This window comes from Lactuca serriola, chromosome 5 (assembly GCF_051521515.1).
Source record: "Lactuca serriola cultivar US96UC23 chromosome 5, Lser_US96UC23_V15, whole genome shotgun sequence".
NCBI lineage: Eukaryota > Viridiplantae > Streptophyta > Magnoliopsida > Asterales > Asteraceae > Lactuca > Lactuca serriola.
Window position 1 is genome coordinate 274,341,262 of NC_136412.1, and position 18,429 is coordinate 274,359,690.

The 18,429-nt window shown below is 38.7% G+C and overlaps 2 protein-coding genes across 4 annotated transcripts; one reads left to right on the forward strand and one right to left on the reverse strand.

Annotated features, from left to right (window-relative positions):
- The first annotated feature begins 566 nt into the window (after positions 1-566).
- Positions 567-1,747, forward strand: LOC145054351 (uncharacterized protein At4g28440-like). Its single transcript, XM_079002514.1, has 2 exons — positions 567-957; positions 1,377-1,747. Exons 1-2 carry the CDS (start codon positions 702-704, stop codon positions 1,562-1,564), a joined length of 444 nt encoding a protein of 147 aa, XP_078858640.1. The 5' UTR covers positions 567-701; the 3' UTR covers positions 1,565-1,747.
- Positions 1,748-1,856: 109 nt separating this feature from the next.
- Positions 1,857-5,494, reverse strand: LOC145054350 (putative aminotransferase TAT2). Of its 3 annotated transcripts, XM_079002512.1 has the most exons (9): positions 5,381-5,469; positions 5,164-5,225; positions 3,537-3,810; positions 3,126-3,465; positions 2,825-3,043; positions 2,682-2,741; positions 2,383-2,538; positions 2,207-2,300; positions 1,857-2,128 (listed from the first exon to the last, which is right to left on the reverse strand). In XM_079002512.1, exons 3-9 carry the CDS (start codon positions 3,758-3,760, stop codon positions 1,989-1,991), a joined length of 1,233 nt encoding a protein of 410 aa, XP_078858638.1. In that variant the 5' UTR covers positions 3,761-3,810; positions 5,164-5,225; positions 5,381-5,469; the 3' UTR covers positions 1,857-1,988. The 3 variants fall into 3 exon arrangements, with proteins under 3 accessions (XP_078858638.1, XP_078858637.1, XP_078858639.1); XM_079002511.1 differs by lacking the exon at positions 5,164-5,225 and having other exon boundaries at positions 5,381-5,494; XM_079002513.1 differs by lacking the exons at positions 5,164-5,225; positions 5,381-5,469 and having other exon boundaries at positions 3,126-3,397; positions 3,537-3,726.
- Positions 5,495-18,429: the final 12,935 nt, after the last annotated feature.

Consider the following 18,429-nt stretch of genomic DNA (forward strand, 5'->3'; position numbering starts at 1 on the left):
ATATATATATATATAGAGAGAGAGAGAGAGAGAGAGAGAGAGAAAAGGTTCATATGAAAATACATACATATGATTATCAAAAATACTATAACTTATACTTATGAGCACATCTAATCTTTATATAAAGAAATCAATAACTAAATATAACAAAGTTTGAGAGCTTAAGTAAAAAGAAAAATATACATGGTCCAACCAAACTATAACTATTTTCACTTACACTTAAAAATTACCTCCAATTGTAACATTTTATTTATAGTAGCATTTATAGTAGCTCCTCTGCAATCTTTGATCCCTGGGGAATATTGCAGTCACTTATTTAATTTGCTGGATTATTTGTTTTGCCAACTTTTCTATTTTAAATATTTACAACCTTTTAAATCATTTTTATTTAAAATAAAATAAATTATTAATTAATGATACCTATAATACAAAAAATATTAGAAAAATAATAATGGTTCAACCCGACCATGTTCGTATGGATCCATAGGCCCATATACCATAACGGGTCAAAGGCCCATGTATCTAAATATAGCACTGGAATACGAAAAGAGTCGGGAAATGGAGAGGTTCCCGAAATAGTAGTTGCGTAAAGATTCGTCAAATATGCAGTGCAGTAACAGCAGTTTGAAAGGGAAACGATCAGAGCCCCGTCGGAGATACGATTACGATCGCTTGTTGAATTCACATCCACCACTGTTCCGATGGCTACAAACAACTCAGAGGCTCAAGGATCGTCGGCTCCGGTTAAACCAGCTCTTCGAAAGCCGGTGTTTACTAAGGTCGACAACCTTAAACCGGGAACTACAGGTCTGACACTCGTTGCCAAGGTGCTTAGCTCCGAAATTGTGTTGCAGAAGGGACGTGCTGTGTCTCCTAATCTCCGTAATGTTCGCATTGCTGAATGTCTCGTCGGTGATGAAACCGGAACCATTCTCTTCACTGCTCGCAACGATCAAGGTAACGTCGCGTTGTGTTTTTTATTTATTATTATTTCTGTGTTGCAAAACCCTAGAAAATAGAGCGATCGGATCATATTGTGTTAATGCTACGACCCTTCGTTATAAGTTTTTACTTTCATTTGTGATGATGTGACTTTTTAAACCCTAGGCATGATTTCATGATTCACCGTTCATGTTTAGCAAACCGTGATTCGAAACATCACTTCCATGACATGGTTGTTGTTTTGAGTTTGTTTCTCTGTGTTACTACTTACTCCCACATTTTGTAGTCAACTTTTGACTTTGTAGGGTCAATTGAGCCATTTCCTAACTCTCAAGTCTGCGGATAACTACATAGAAGTTATTAGAGAAAAACATTTGGGGATAAGAAACAAGAAGCAACTTTGTATAACAATCTTTGCTCATTCTGTTTTACAGTTGATCTTATGAAACCTGGTGCTGGTGTCATCATTCGAAATGGAAAGATTGACATGTTCAAGGGGTCGATGAGGCTTGCTGTTGACAGGTGGGGTCGTATTGAGGTAACTGATCCTGTCACATTTGAAGTTAAAGAGGACAACAATCTTTCTCTTGTGGAGTATGAGCTTGTAAGTGTTGCCGAATAGGTAACCCATCTTTCTTATGCTTAATTATGCTGATAGCCTGATATACTACGGGTATGGATCAGAATAGAAACATGGATCTCTCCGCTTTATTATCAAAAACATATTACTATGGTGGGATCTTGATTGGGGGAATGTTTTGGCTATTCTGTTTATATATAATATCATATAACTATTAGATCTTCATTGCTCTCATGTTAATTTACCTCAAGGTTTTCTTTCAATATCTCTTGATGCAATATTCGAGTGATTAAACAAATATAAACCATGATTGGATTAACAAAAGCACGATCAATGAACATGTGATGGGCTAATTCTTTATACCTTATGTGCGCATAAAAACACACACATTTAAAGTCAAAGACACACATGATTGGATTACATTGACTGACTATGCAGTAAAAAAATATGTATTGATCGAATTATGTTATATCAAATCAATATGAACCTTTTGTTGATGAGAATGCTTTAGGCAAAAAGACTTCACTCTATCAAGAGCTTCTTCAAGAGAAGATGGATCTGCAGCAAAAGTTACACGAACCCAGTTTTTCAAACCTACAGTAAGACCTGCAAAACCCAAAAAGAAACATATTTATTAGCTCATTTCTAAAATTCAACAAAATGTTACTAAAGAATTGTAATCACCTGGAAGAAGAATCACAGATTCTTCTTTGGCTAGCTTGAAACAGAAGTCAATATCATCACTAATATCTTTTAGTAAAGAAACATTTAGTTTAACCTACACAAAACAAAAGAAACATTTTTAACAAAATGATAAAGTATTTACCATTAAATTTAAACCAAAACACCTAAACCTTTACCATAACAGCCATAGCTCCCTGTGGTTTTTGTGGGCATGTCAAACAAGGGATTTCTTGAATTTTCCTGAAACAAATATCTGAAGTGTTCTTCAGTATGCTAAGAGTTCTTGTAAAGAACACTTCTTTCGTATCCTCAAGGATCCGAGGAACAGCTGCCTGAAACATTAAAAAAATGTTTTCTTAATCAATATTAAATATAAAAAACTTATGAAAATGGAAGTTAGGTGACAACTTAAGGTGAACCATGTGGAAGTTACACAAAGCATTAAATGTAGAAAGAAATAGTATAAAAGAAGCACCTGAATAAAAGTTGCTGGACCACCACATATATCAAAGTACTTCTTTAGGCGCTCAATGTTCTGAGAAAACAAGAAAAATTATTTTACAATTCAAAATATTTATAATTTAAAAAAAAAGAAAAAAAAGAAAAGGTGTTTAGTACCTTAGCATTCTTGAAGATGCCATTAGGATCAGTTGTAACAAACCACCCTAGCCTCCAACCTGGCACTATCCATCTTTTTGACAATGAACCAAGTGTAAGAATAGGAACCATTGACCCAAAAACACCCATAGCCACAAAAGGGTTTTCCCCAAAAGCTAAATGCCCATAAACTTCATCTGCTATAACAAGAATTTTATGCTTCATTGCAGTTTCTGCAATCTAACATGAACCTCAAATTAATATCTTTAAGGAGGGTCTGTTTGGTATGGAATTACATATGCATATTATATTTAGTAATTACCTTTTTTAAATGTTGATAAGTGTAGACGTTGCCACAAGGATTCCCGGGGTTTATGATAACAATTGCAACCGTATTGTGATCGACCAATGCATTGACTTCTTCCAAGTCAACCTCCCATTCTTTTTCTGGAATAAGATTAAAATGTCGAATTTCTACGTTTCTAAAAGCTGCGCAAAGTTCATAAATTGGGAATCCTGGTTTTGGAACTAAAATATTTGCATTTGGTTTAGCTAGAATCGATATAGCAACTTCTATAGCTTGTGTGCAGCCAGCTGTTATGTAAACATCATCAGGGGTTAGTTTATACGGGAGATCTTTCGATAAATATTCCGATATTGCCCTGAAAATAAACATAAACAAAGAACAAAACTAAGTTTTTTTTTTAAAAAAAAGTAAAAAAAGAAAACTTACTTTCGCGTTTGTGGGAGGCCAATAGTGGGTGAATAGCCATTGAATTTGTGGGATTCAAGAGTTTGAACTACAGAATCTTGAACAAGATGAGTAGTGGTGAAGCAAGAATAGGCTGTTGGGTCTCCCATTCCTAAAGAGATTACTCTCTTCTTGTTCTTTTCATCAAGACATGACATTAAAATACCCAGGATACCCTTTATGGTTATGTTTGTTGGTGTCTGCATCTTGAAACTGATGGGGGTATACTTGTCTTTGCAACAATATATGCTAATTACTATACAAGGTAACAAGATGTAACTTGGGTGTTATACTGGGTAAAAAAAAGTGTGATGAGTGTTGACTATGTTGATACTACGAGATAAGTACATTGCTACGTGGTGTAATTTGATATCTTAATTTTTTTTTTTTTTTTTTTTTTAATTTTTTTTTAATTTTATAATTTTTATTAGTTCTTTATTGTTTAATTAAAGTAATATATTAATTACAATTACTTTAGGCAATTTTTGATCTGTTTTTTATCTTCTTTTTATTTTGATAAAGAGAACTTAAATCGACTACTATATAAATCACATATGATTGTATGTAGTATGTATCATAGAAAATGAAAAGTTCATGCAAAAAAAATACAAACATCTAGAGTTACATTAAATAGCAAATGAAAACATGTAAAAAAAGATGGATACATTTTTTCGACTTTTTTCATCTGTTTTTCTACTTTTATAAGTTTTTAATTAAGTTTAAATTAAGAATTTTATGTTTGTTTAAAGAGCAAACTATATAAAAATCATTGTAGTTTCAGAATTTTTTTGGTTCAACCCTCCGATTTTTTTATATAATCATAAAACATTTATTTAAAAAAAATCAGTGTAACCTGGTATGCGTGGTTCTCTAAGGTAAAATATAGAAAACTACTCCAGTTTTGCGTTTATTGGTTTTATAATTGTAACACATTTTCTATCGTTTAACCACAAAAACTTCATTTTTCTAAAAAGAACCCACCATAATAAAGACAAAAAGCATAGATTTTTTTTTTTAATTTTAATTTCTGGAATTTATTATGTTTGGCATATAGATCTTAGGAGCTTTAAGAAAAAACTCGGAAAAAAATCAATACGAGCTGTAAGTTTTTTGCTTTAATTTTTATTTGAAACAAAATGCTCCTTACTAAAAGTTACTTCAATGAGCTTTTTGGGAGCTTTTATTTTCCACTTTTTGAACATTTTATTTGAAACAAAATATTTATAATCCAAAAACTATTTCAATGAGTCGTTAAGAATTTTTATCTTCCAGTTTTTCAGCTTTACAAGTTAATTTTTCAAAAATGTTCGACACATAAACCGAATATGAATTATAGGAGGTCAAGGATACTTACGTGACGACTCTTCGTATCTTATGCAAAGACTGAAAAAACCCCTTTTTTTTTATTCCAAAATTGACATTCCAATAAAATAGGGAAAACCTTTATATCATGTTATAAATATAGGTATTGTTTTTATGGTTATAAATCATAAAAAATATCATCACGTGGTTAAACTGAAAAATACTAAACTATTCTGGTTAATGTCAAGTTAAACATCAAAATATAGAATAATCAATGGCTAAGAATAATATTAATAGGGTAACTTACTTTACTTGATTATGCACGAGTTAGTTGAAACATCCGCTTTATAGAAGCCAACTGTAAACGATCTACGAATTCTATAAAAGTGAATTTTATATTTACATGGAAAGAAAAGCAAACTTTGTTTATAGAAGAACCTTTAAAACGAAAACACCTTGATTTAAGCGGTTTTATGTTTGTTTATGGTGAAGAGAAGGGAAGAGACTAAGAGAGTGGAACATACCTTACGATAGAAATATTAAGGGAAGGAATTACCAATTTGGCTTTCAAACTCCAAAAAATTAAATGTGTGAGCGATGATGCATCTCGTTGCATTGCATGTTGTATATATAAATATAAATATAAAATAATATATACCCAAAGAGAAAGAAAGCGGTTCGATTTTACTGACGATAACTCCACGACACTTGGGAAGGATTGGATAACGTTTCATCCTACAAATCAAACCCCGCATGAGTCAGCACACATGTCACATGATAAGCCTAACATATCAACAATGCATCACCAATCCAATACGTCTCTCCCACTCCTACTACGAAGCTATTTCATATATTTCGCTAAAAATATTTAAGTAATTGTCATTAGCTATATGCAATAACAACTTTTATATCTTAAAACAAAAGGTTGTGTAAAAATTGTTATTATCTTGTACTACATAAAATAGACAACAGTTATAGTTAGATCTTTCAACTTTTTTAACTCATAATATATTATTATTTTGATTTGATATTAGAAATAAATAAGAAAGATGATCAAATAGTTGTATATTAGTTTTTGAGAGCTGAAAAATAAGAAAATTCAACTAGTGTCGTAAAAAATAATCATATTATTTGAATTGTTATAAGATAACATAGGTTTAACATTAAATAAAATAAAATAATATTAATGAAATTTGTGGTTATTAACTTAATATATAAATAAATAAACCATAGTGAAAAAAAATATATTCCTTTTTAGGCTTATTGCTAATAAATATCTTAAATATTTCCATAAATAAAAAATTTATTAATTTAATATCAAAATAAAATAAACAATAATAAAATTTCATCAACAATGTTAAATATAATAAAATGAAACATTGTCTGATACAGATATGCAAATTTTCTATTTTAGACTTTTTGCTAATGAACTTCGATTATTGTTTTAACATTAAAACATTTTATTTTTCAAACAGAGATTTTAACTAACTACAACTCAAAAGATACTAGTAGGATGGTTTCAAACATATTTTGAGTTCGGAAAAAAAAAGAAAATAAAAAGCCCTTAAAATATATAAATTTCATCATTTTTTATAACAACTCAATAATTGGAAAAAAAAATATTTGTACTAACATCTACATATAACATTTTTTATTATAAAAAATTTATACATACACGATCCCTAAATAATCGATACATATATATAATAAAATCCATAAAAACTGTGGATTTATTTAAAAGATAAACCTTAGACGGTCGTCACTATTGTCTAACATCTGAAACAAGTGTGAATATAAGTGAAAAGTTGATTAATTACATTTATTTTTTTGTATGAATATATTAAGTCTTTCATCTTCTAATATGATCCTTAAAAAACTACAAAAAGTAATAAAGTTTGTGTCATTTTTTTTTCAAAAATATAAAAAAGTTACTTATTTGAACGGAATAGCATTTTAATATTAAAACTCATAAAATTTCAACTAAAAGTTATTTAGCATTCAACTATCAGTACTTAGAAGATTTTGTTAAACAATTATGATAGTTATTATTAATATTTGTTAGCATCATCTCATAATATGTTAAAAATAATGATCTGGTAGTGATTATGAAAGAACATACATCAATACTAAAATTTAAAAAAATTGACATTTTTAATTTTACACATTGAGTTTATAAACTAAAGTAATACAAATGGTTTTTTTGTGGTGATTAATTTAAAATTTTAATAAATAAACAATAATAAAGATTCATTTTAATATCCTTACATGTAACACACGCAAGATAGGGTTAGACGATTTAAGAATAATAAGATAATTATCTGTCACGGTGATAAACAGATATTGCTGATAGAAGATTATTTACGATAAATAATCTAAACGAAAGTTATAGTAGTCGTTAAAGCGAAACCGTGCATATAGAGGACATCCAAATCCGACTTCATGTGAGGAAGTTATGATTTTTTGAAGTTTCAGCGCAACAATATACGACACAGAAACCGAAATTAAGATCGGTCAATTGTTAGGAAAAACAATCTAAAAGAGAGTTGAATATCTCATCAATACCTATCCGTCGATATAAAGATAATCGAGAACGGATGTCGTATAGAAGAGTTATGATTTTCACATGGACTTTGACACTCTAAGCCTGTTAAAAATATACCTTTAAAATTAAAATTAGAATTAGCCGACAGAGTCTAAACAGAAGTTGTAGAACTCTTCGATAGCTACGCATGGACCTGACATGTGGAAGAAAATGGCAGGATCAACGTTGCTCAACTTGCGTGGCACGCCTCTTCTCTTCGCGACGTGCGTCTATCCAGCTATAAATACCGCCTCAAATTTCTTCATTTCTAATCCCAAACTCTCCTATCTCTCTGAAAACTCTCTGGTTCTTAAGCTCCAAATTTTCTAGACATCTGAACCTTTTTATCCAGACTTTATGGTAGCTAGAAGCTCGACTAGTAGAAGCTCTTGAGTCGGAGTCCTGCCAGTACAATCTCCCGATTTTCGCTAGAAAATCTATATAAGTTAAGCTACACTTATATCGCTTTCGGTTTATATATATATATATATATATATATATATATATATATATATATATATATATATATATATATATATATATTCGTTGTTATGAATTTATAAATAAGATTTATCAGTGATACCAAATCATTATATTGATTGATCTACTTACGAGAGTAATGTCTAGGCTGTATTTAGTGAGGTGTTTAAAGTGAGATTTCTTAACAATATAATTTGTATACAAAACGAACCCTACCTTCAATACGATCATACCTGGTAGTTCTTTACTTGAAAGATCTTGATGTAGACAGTGATATTAGTGAGGAATCTAGACTATCATTAGTCACCATAAACATAAGACTAAGACTTAGTGACATTCATACCTAGGTCACATCAAGGGAAGAGTCAAGGTGTTAGGCAGAGCGTTGTGCTTATGTGCAAAGATGTTATATGTTAGATGACATGTTATAAAGATAAATTCATATGATTTATACCGTATATGTATTTCTAAGAAAGATTCTTGCAGCTTCGGCGCTCACCTTACTATACTAAAACTACAAAAAGAAAAGTCGAATCATGACTCACGAGGGACAGAAATGCTCGGGGGATAAGATTTACACTATATTTTAATACGTAAATATGCTATTAAAAATTATAACTCGTTCATACGAACTCTGTTTTTGACGTTATTTATATTCACGCATAGCTATCGACGAGATCTACAACTTTCGTTTAGACTCCGTCGGCTAATTTTGAATTTATATTTTTGTCCACATTTTTATAAAATTAAATGATTTTGCTAAAATCATAATTTTCTCGTACGGACTCCGTTTTTGACATTGTTTTCTCAAAATTCCTATTTTAAGGAGTACTACGATTTTCTTTTTGGTCGCATTAGCTAAAAGTCAACCATTCTTTTCGTAGCTTTTTACGTCGTACATTCGTTGTACGCTACTGACTTTTATATCTTCTAAAAATCATATCTAATTCATACGGAGTTGGATTTCTACGAAATTTATATTTTCGGGATCGCGAAGACGTGTACTTTATATATATATATATATATATATATATATATATATATATATATATATATGTGTGTGTGTGTGTGTGTGTGTGTGTGTGTGTGTTTTGGCGCACTTATTTTTACGATTTACGGATGATTCAACTAATTTTTCCTATTTTATTATATTATAATGATCATGAAACATATAATATTCACATAATTCTTCTTTATTAAATCAAGTAGGTTACATGTAACATCCAGATTCCCATGTATATTATTTTATTCATTTATTTTGGAGTTTGTGGAGGGACTCGGTGAGTTGGTGCTTAGACTCGCCGAGTAGGGTCGCGAATTCTCATCCGGATTGATGACCGGACTCGGCGAGTTCATGGGTGGACTCGGCGAGTCCGCGCTGTTTAATGAAACCCTAATCTCTCGGGTTTGGGACCTATTTAAAGGCCCTTAGGGCCGTCATTTGCGATTATCAGTCCCTTGAGAGAAACCCTAGAGTGCTTGTGCGTTTTGGGAGAGAGAGGAAGCCATTGTTGACCTTTGAAGTATTGTTTAGCAAGGAGAAGGAGGTTCTAGCCAAGAGGAAGCACAGGAGGTTGACATTATGTGGATTTGGAGCTCAGAGCATCACATTTGAGGTAATAATTTGGCTTTCCTTCTGTTGTTATGATGATCATATGGATTTAGGGTTTCTTGGACCCTTTATTGGTTAGATTTGATGTCCAATTAGTCCCTATTTGTGATGAGGCTGTAGATCTGGATCCATAGAGGTCCAGAGAGCCTTACTCATCAAGCTTCATGAAGATCAATGGGGGTTTTGACCATGGGTTATGATATTTGGGGCTAAAACATCATATAGGATCAAATAGATGTTGTTTGTGCATCAAGATATGGACTTTACGTGATTATCATGCTTGGGAAGGTCAGATCTATGGATTAATGGAACAGATCTGACCTCAGGAGGTCAGTTGGGTTTGTGCATGGGATGGACTCGCCGAGTCCAAGAACAGACTCGACGAGTAGGGTTAGGGTTTCCCCGTAAATCACACAGTTGGTGACTCGCCGGGTTGGGGAATGACTCGGTGAGTCAGAAGGGATCTAGAGGACGTGAGTACGCGATAGAACTCGCCGAGTTGCCCGAAGGCACTCGACGAGTCGGGTCAAAGGTTGACCGTTGACCAGTGTTGAGCAGGGTTGACTAGTGTTGACTTGATAGTATTAGTCAAACAAAGTCAGGAAAGTATTAATGAGAGTTGTACTTATGATACAGGAGGACGATAGGTCGGGAGATTGGGCACGAGTGATTATCCGACATCAGCGAGGTGAGTATTCTCACTATGCCTTACCCGATGGGGTAATTATGTGTGACCGAAAGGTCTTATGTGTATGATGTATATGGGATGTAAGTTATATGTGATATGTTATGTGATATGAGTATGATGATGCGGACCGGAAGGTCAAGATGATATGGACTGGAAGGTCAACAGAGTCTGGGATGGAAATCCCCTGAGACACTTGGATCGGAAGATCCAATGGCCTGGAAAGGCGTATGTGTAGTATATGGTATTTTGGGGAACTCACTAAGCGTTCGTGCTTACAGTGTTATGTGTTATGTGTTTCAGGTACTAGCGAGGATCGCGGGAAGGCGCAAGCTTGATCGGTACACACTTGCAGATGTCATGTTTTTGAGATCTTGGGTTAAGGATTATGTTATGTATTTTGTGGAAACATTGGATATTTGACTTTTGGAAGATTTAATAATGAAATGTTTTATTAAAAATTAAATGAAAAATTGTTTTAAATTTTACGGTGTTACAAATTGGTATCAGAGCCTTGGTTTGAGGGATTCGGATTCACCTTCGGGTGTATTTGAACTCAAACTGAGGATTTGAGAGATTTTTCATAAGATAAACAATTTTTCTGAAAAATAAAAGAATTGAAAAGATACGCAAGTGAGAAGTGTGTACGATCAGCCAGCGCCCGAACGGTGATTTCCCAAAATACCCTTACATTTTGTGTTATGAGATATATTGAAATGTGTTATGCATGCTAGAGTAGGCTAGGAATTCATATTAGGACTAGAGTGGCCTGATTTGTGATGCCTTAGTCTAGGAAGATTTTTGCTGCCATGAGATGCTTTAGAGTAAGTAGGTAGCAGTAAGGTGCTATGAGAGTCTACCGAAGGGTAGTTTATGTGTGAGAAGAGATAGAGTACTTGTGATTTGGGATCCTCGGAGGAGGACTTGGGGTGGATGCTGATGCGGTGTGGACGGTAGTATTGGGCTCGTACTACTGAAGACACCGGGTCAGTGCACAGTCCAAGTAAGAATCCTTAGGGTACCAAGGAACAAGTAGGGTGGGTTTATCGAGTGTATGTATACTCGAGCGAGTCCTTGGTATTTCTTTATGTTGTATTTCAGAGGTAGATCATGGTTGGGACACGCCACACACCAGAGATCAGCGGGACGAGTGATGAGTAGATTCGTAGGATCATCCACGAGGAGGTGGTTGCGGCCATCAGGGCTGAGATTCCAGAGATGTTCGGGTCTATTAATACCACCTTGATTGAGACTTTTGATGAGCGGCATGCTACTCTTTCTGATGCTGCTGTTGCAGCAGCCACTGCGGCCGTTGCTGCTGCCAGGCCGCAGGGGGGTGACTCGTTGTTGTACCGGGAGTTCAGCAACACGAAGCCAACAAAATTTGACGGAACTCAGGATCCGATAGCCGTGATGAGGTGGATCTCTGACATAGAGGGGTGCTTCTATACATGTTCATGTCCGGAGCATCTAAGAGTTCGGTTCACGCTGAACCAGCTTCGCTTGGGGGCGAAGGACTGGTGGAAGTTCGTGACAACGCACTATTCTTCAGCAGAGCTTGCTGCGGTGACCTGGGAGAGGTTCACCACTATGTTTCGTGACGAGTACGTTCCCCCGGTGGAAAGGGAGCGTCTAGCTCAGGAGTTCTTGACCCTCAAGCAGGGCACTGAGTCAGTTACTGTGATTACCCAAATGTTTCACAAGAGGGCGATGTTCTGCCCTGAGCACGTGTCAACCGAGCAGGCACGTATGAGCTGATATCTGAGCATTCTGAGGAAAGACATTCGTGAGTTTGTGGCAAACTCATCATACCGGACATTTGCTGAGCTTCAAGCAAATGCCCGGAAGAGGGAGATTGAGTTGGAGATGCAGGCCAGGGAGGAGGCCGAGTCTCAGAGGATGGATCGGCAGCCGGAACAGTCTCAACCGGCAGCCAAGCGGGCCAAGCCCGCCGATTCGAGGTCTGGGGGTCAGAAGGGCCACACTTGCGGAAAGTGCGGCAAGGGTCATGATGGAGTTTGTAGGTCTGGCGCTTGCTACAAGTGTGGCAAGGAGGGGCATATCGCCAAGGATTGCCCCAAGGGATTCATGGTCTGTTTCCATTGCAACCAGACCGGGCACCAGAAGGCGGAGTGTCCATAGTTGCGAGGGACGACACAAGGAGCATCTCAGGGATCTGCCCCTGCTACTGCGAGAGCTAGTGAGGGTCGGCCGGTGAAGGCCGAGGCGCCAAAGGCGCGAGGGAGGGCGTTCCAGCTGACAGCGGAGGAGGTCCGTGCAGTACCTGACGTCGTGGCTGGTATGTACTCTTTCACGTATTTATTTTTATGTTGAGATATTGTGCTTATATCATGATATGCGTAGGTACTTTCCTTGTGAATTCTGTACTTGCTTTAGTGTTGTTTGACTCGGGTGCGAGTCGGTCCTTTGTATCATTAGCTTTCAGTAGGCACATCGGTATTTAGCGAGAGGTGATGGGTCGACCTTTGCGTGTTTCCATAGCCAACAAGCGGGCAGTGTATGCCACAAAGGTGATTCGGGGATGTGTACTTGAGATCTTCGGCGTTGGGTTTCCGATAGATCTGGTCCCGATTGCGATGGGGGACGTATGTGTTATCGTGGGCATGGATTGGTTGAGCCATGTTGGGGCGGTGATAGACTGCGAGCAGCAGCTGGTGACGATCTGAGATCCTAGTGGGGGAATGCTAACAGTTTATGGTGAGGGGACTTGTAAGCATTCTGTTCGGCTGCCAGAGCGAGGCAGAGTTTGCAGCATGGCTGTAAGGGGTTCGTAGCCTATGTGATGGATACGCGTGAGGCCGTTGGGAGGCCGAGCTCAGTTGGTGATTTTCCGATAGTGCGTGAGTTCCCGGACGTATTTCCCGAGGAGTTGCCAGGTGTGCCTCCTGAGAGGCAGGTGGAGTTTCGCATCGATTTGATTCCTGGGGCTGCAGCTATCGCTAAGGCGCCATATCGCCTAGCACCGCCAGAGATGCAGGAATTATCCTCACAGTTGCAGGAACTGTTGGGGAAGGGGTTCATTCGTCCGAGCAGCTCACCTTGGGGAGCGCCGATTCTCTTCGTTAAGAAGAAGGATGGTTCACACCGGATGTGTATAGATTATCGGGAGTTGAACAAGTTAACGGTTAAGAACCGTTATCCGTTGCCGAGGATTGATGACTTATTTGATCAGCTTCAGGGGGCATCTTGGTTCTCCAAGATTGATTTGAGGTCTAGATATCACCAGATGAGGGTGCGTGATGAGGATATTCAGAAGACGGCGTTCCGGACGCGATACGGGCACTACGAGTTCGTCGTGATGCCTTTCGGGCTCACCAATGCACCAGCAACGTTCATGGATCTCATGAACAGAGTATGCAGGTCGATGTTGGATTGCTCGGTGATCGTGTTCATCGATGATATATTGGTATATTCGAGGTCTAGAGAGTAGCATGAGGAGCATTTGAGGGTGATCCTCGGGGTTTTGAGATCGGAGAGGCTCTATGCCAAATTCTCCAAGTGCGATTTCTGGTTATGGGAGGTCCAATTCTTGGGACATATCGTTAACCAGAATGAGATTTTGGTCGATCCGGCCAAGATTGAGGCGGTGATGAGCTAGGAGGTACCGAAGTCTGCCTTTGAGATCATGAGTTTTCTGGGGTTGGCCGGTTATTATCGGAGATTCATCCAGGATTTCTCCAAGATTGCAGTGCCACTCACTAGTTTGACCCGGAAGGGTGTTGCTTTCTCATGGGGTCCAGAGCAGTAGACCTCGTTTGAGACTCTTCGCCAAAAGTTGTGTGAAGCCCCGATGCTATCCCTCCCAGAGGGAGTTGATGATTTTGTGGTTTACTGTGACGCATCTATATCCGGGCAAGGTGTAGTGCTCATGCAGAGGGGGCATGTGATAGCGTATGCATCGAGGCAGCTGAAGCCTCATGAGGTGAGGTATCCCACTCACGATCTGGAGTTGGGGGCAGTAGTGTTCGCCCTCAATATTTGGTGTCACTATCTGTATGGGGTTCGGTGTACCATATACACGGACCACAAGAGTTTGAAGTACTTGATGGATCAGCCCAACTTGAACATGCGGCAGAGGAGGTGGTTGGATGTGGTAAAGGATTATGATTGTGAGATCCTGTACCACCCGAGCAAGGCTAATGTGGTGGCCGACGCCCTGAGTCGTAGGGCAGAGAGTGCCCCGGTTCGAGGCATTTGTATGAGATTGACTGTGATGACTCCGGTGTTGGACACCATTTGAGGGGCCCAGGCTGAGGCAGTGAGACCGGAGAATCGTAAGAGGGAGAGGGTTATCGGGCAGGTGTCGGAGTTCGTTACCGATAGACGGGGGCTTATGACTTTTTAGGGTCGGATTTGGGTACCGTTTGTGGGCGGGACGCGTACCATTTTGATGGAGGAGGCGCATAGATCGAGGTTCTTGATCCATCCCGGGGCCACTAAAATGTATTTGGACCTGAAGAGGGAGTATTGGTGGCCCTGTATGAAGAAGGGCGTCGCATGGTTCGTTGAGAGGTGCCTAACATGTCGTAGGGTTAAGGCCAAGCACCAGAGACCGCATGGTAAGTTGCAGCCATTAAAGGTTCCCGAGTGGAAGTGGGAACAAATTACTATGGATTTTATCACCAAATTGCCGAGGACTGCGAGGGGCGTCGATGCAATTTGGGTGATTGTAGACAGATTGACGAAGAGCGCTCACTTCCTTGCTATCAGTGAGAGCTCTTCCGCTGAGAGATTGGCAGAGGTGTACGTGAGGGAGGTGGTATCGTGGCATGGAGTGCCAATCTCGATTGTCTCAGATCGAGATGTGCGTTTCACTTCCAGATTCTGGAAGAAATTTCATGAGGAACTGGGTACGAGGCTACATTTTAGTACCGCATACCACCCACAGACTGACGGGCAGAGTGAACGGACGATTCAAACGCTCGAGGACATGCTCCGAGCATGTGTGTTGGATTTCGACAGGAGTTGGGACACGTATTTGCCCTTGGCGGAGTTTTCCTACAACAACAACAACCATCATTCGAGCATTGGTATGCCACCCTTTGAGTTGTAGTATGGGAGGAGGTGTTGGACTCCTATCTGTTGGGGAGAGGTAGGTTAACGTGTGATGGGTAGTATAGAGATTGTGCTTCAGACAACAGAGTAGATACAACAGGTTTGACAGAGGTTGCTGACCGCTCACAGTCGCCAAAAGAGTTATGCGGACAGGCGCCGGTCCGAGCTCGAATTTCAGGTCGGCGACTTTGTGCTCCTAAAGGTCTCTCCTTGGAAAGGAGTGATCCGATTCAGGAAGAGGGGCAAGCTGGGGCCCCGATCTATTGGTCCTTTCAGGGTGATCGCGAGGGTAGGCAGGGTAGCCTACCGGTTGGAACTACCTGCAGAGTTGAGTCAGATTCATGGCACCTTCTATGTATCTCAGCTGAGCAAGTGTATAGCCGACGAGTCGGCAGTGGTACCATTAGAGGATATTCAGGTGGATGCGAGCCTGAACTATGTTGAGAGACCGGTGACTATTAGGGATTGGAAGATCAAAGTTCTGAGGAACAAGGAAGTGCCTCTGGTGCAGGTCCAATGGTAGCATCGAAAGGGGTCAGAGTTGACTTGGGAGCCGGAGCATGAGATGCGTGAGCAACATCCAGAGTTGTTTGCAGAGTAAGACTTTGAGGACGAAGTCTGATTCTAGTGGGGGAGAATTGTAACATCCAGATTCCCAGGTATATTATTTTATTCATTTTTTTTGGAGTTTGTGGAAGGACTCGGTGAGTTGGTGCTTAGACTCGCCGAGTAGGGTCGCGAATTCTCATCCGGATTGATGACCGGACTCGGCGAGTTCATGGGTGGACTCGGCGAGTCCGTGCTGTTTAATGAAACCCTAATCTCTCGGGTTTGAGACCTATTTAAAGGCCCTTAGGGCCGTCATTTGCGATTATCAGTCCCTTGAGAGAAACCATAGAGTGCTTGTGCGTTTTGGGAGAGAGAGGAAGCCATTGTTGACCTTTGAAGTATTGTTTTGCAAGGAGAAGGAGGTTCTAGCCAAGAGGAAGCAAAGGAGGTTGACATTATGTGGATTTGGAGCTCAGAGCATCACATTTGAGGTAATAATTTGGCTTTCCTTCTGTTGTTATGATGATCATATGGATTTAGGGTTTCCTGGACCCTTTATTGGTTAGATTTGATGTCCAATTAGTCCCTATTTGTGATGAGGCTGTAGATCTGGATCCATAGAGGTCCAGAGAGCCTTACTCATCAAGCTTCATGAAGATCAATGGGGGTTTTGACCATGGGTTATGATATTTGGGGCTAAAACATCATATAGGATCAAATAGATGTTGTTTGTGCATCAAGATATGGACTTTACGTGATTATCATGCTTGGGAAGGTCAGATCTATGGATTAATGGAACAGATCTGACCTCAGGAGGTCAGTTGGGTTTGTGCATGGGATGGACTCGCCGAGTCCAAGAACAGACTCGACGAGTAGGGTTAGGGTTTCCCCGTAAATCACACAGTTGGTGATTCGCCGGGTTGGGGAATGACTCGGTGAGTCAGAAGGGATCTAGAGGACGTGAGTACGCGATAGAACTCGCCGAGTTGCCCGAAGGCACTCGACGAGTCGGGTCAAAGGTTGACCGTTGACCAGTGTTGAGCAGGGTTGACTAGTGTTGACTTGATAGTATTAGTCAAACAAAGTCAGGAAAGTATTAATGAGAGCTGTACTTATGATACAGGAGGACGATAGGTCGGGAGATTGGGCATGAGTGATTATCCGACATCAGCGAGGTGAGTCTTCTCACTATGCCTTACCCGATGGGGTAATTATGTGTGACCGAAAGGTCTTATGTGTATGATGTATATGTGATGTAAGTTATATGTGATATGTTATGTGATATGAGTATGATGATGCGGACCGGAAGGTCAAGATAATATGGACTGGAAGGTCAACAGAGTCTGTGATGGAAATCCCCTGAGACACTTGGATCGGAAGATCCTATGGCCTGGAAAGGCGTATGTGTAGTATATGGTATTTTGGGGAACTCACTAAGCGTTCGTGCTTACAGTGTTATGTGTTATGTTTTTCAGGTACTAGCGAGGATCGCGGGAAGGCGCAAGCTTGATCAGTACACACTTGCAGATGTCATGTTTTTGAGATCTTGGGTTAAGGATTATGTTATGTATTTTGTGGAAACATTGGATATTTGACTTTTGGAAGATTTAATAATGAAATGTTTTATTAAAAATTAAATGAAAAATTGTTTTAAATTTTACGGTGTTACATTACAATTGTTGACCATAACTATTACTTTTGTTAATATTATTTACCCTAGATAATAAAAAAAATCATTTTTAATGCTTATTATTAACTAACCTGAATCTGCGGGTCTTACATATTGTATCTCCATATCAAAATTCATAGTTCTGCCACCGAGTGTTTAGCACATGTGTGAGACTAGTTACTATAGGTTATAGTTTACTAAAACACTATCCATATTGTTACAATACGTAGGTTCGTTATTAACATACTTTTATCAAAAAGGTTGCCCATGAAATTACCAATTCACCCTTCACGAATTTTGTCTACACTAGAATGTTAATGCACTCGTAATTTTTAACTTTATATATTATTATATTTGATCGGAAAAAAATGCACCTATTGCTACACATTTCTGCATCGACATGAATCATTATCTCCTGGAAGTATAACATACGTGAATCAATATCTCGTGGAAGTGGTTATATCTAAGAAATGTTGTATCACCCGGTTCCCAGTATGTATATTAAATATAAGTTTTTGCATTTTCATATTGGGACTCGGCGAGTTGAGGCCCCAAACTCGTTGAGTAGGGTTGGATCTTGGACGCGAGTGGAAGAGTCTACTCGACGAGTCGGAAGCCCCGACTCGATGAGTAGATCTGTCTGAATGAAACCCTAAATTTAGGATTTACACCATATTTAAACAAATTATATGGCATCCACTCCAGCCTCCATCACCCTCAAACCCAATTCTCGAAACCCTAATCAGTTGTGAGTGTTCTTGAGCTATTTTGTGCCATTTTAGTGATTTGAAGCTTGGAGAAGGAAGGAAAGGGTTGGAGGTCCAAGAAGAAGGTAGTAGATTTAGAGTTTTGGTTGCATTTCCAGCTTGTTTGAGGCAAAAAGCTTAAACCTTGGCTTTCCATCACTTAGATATTCTTTAG

Coding starts and splice junctions, on each gene's coding strand:
- LOC145054351 (XM_079002514.1), top strand. CDS start 702: ATGGCTACAAACAACTCAGAGGCTCAAGGATCGTCGGCTCCGGTTAAA. Junction 958..1,376: donor CACTGCTCGCAACGATCAAG/GTAACGTCGCGT, acceptor TCTGTTTTACAG/TTGATCTTATGAAACCTGGT.
- LOC145054350 (XM_079002511.1), bottom strand. CDS start 3,760: ATGCAGACACCAACAAACATAACCATAAAGGGTATCCTGGGTATTTTA. Junction 3,466..3,536: donor GGCCTCCCACAAACGCGAAA/GTAAGTTTTCTT, acceptor GTTTATTTTCAG/GGCAATATCGGAATATTTAT. Junction 2,129..2,206: donor ATCTGTGATTCTTCTTCCAG/GTGATTACAATT, acceptor TGGGTTTTGCAG/GTCTTACTGTAGGTTTGAAA.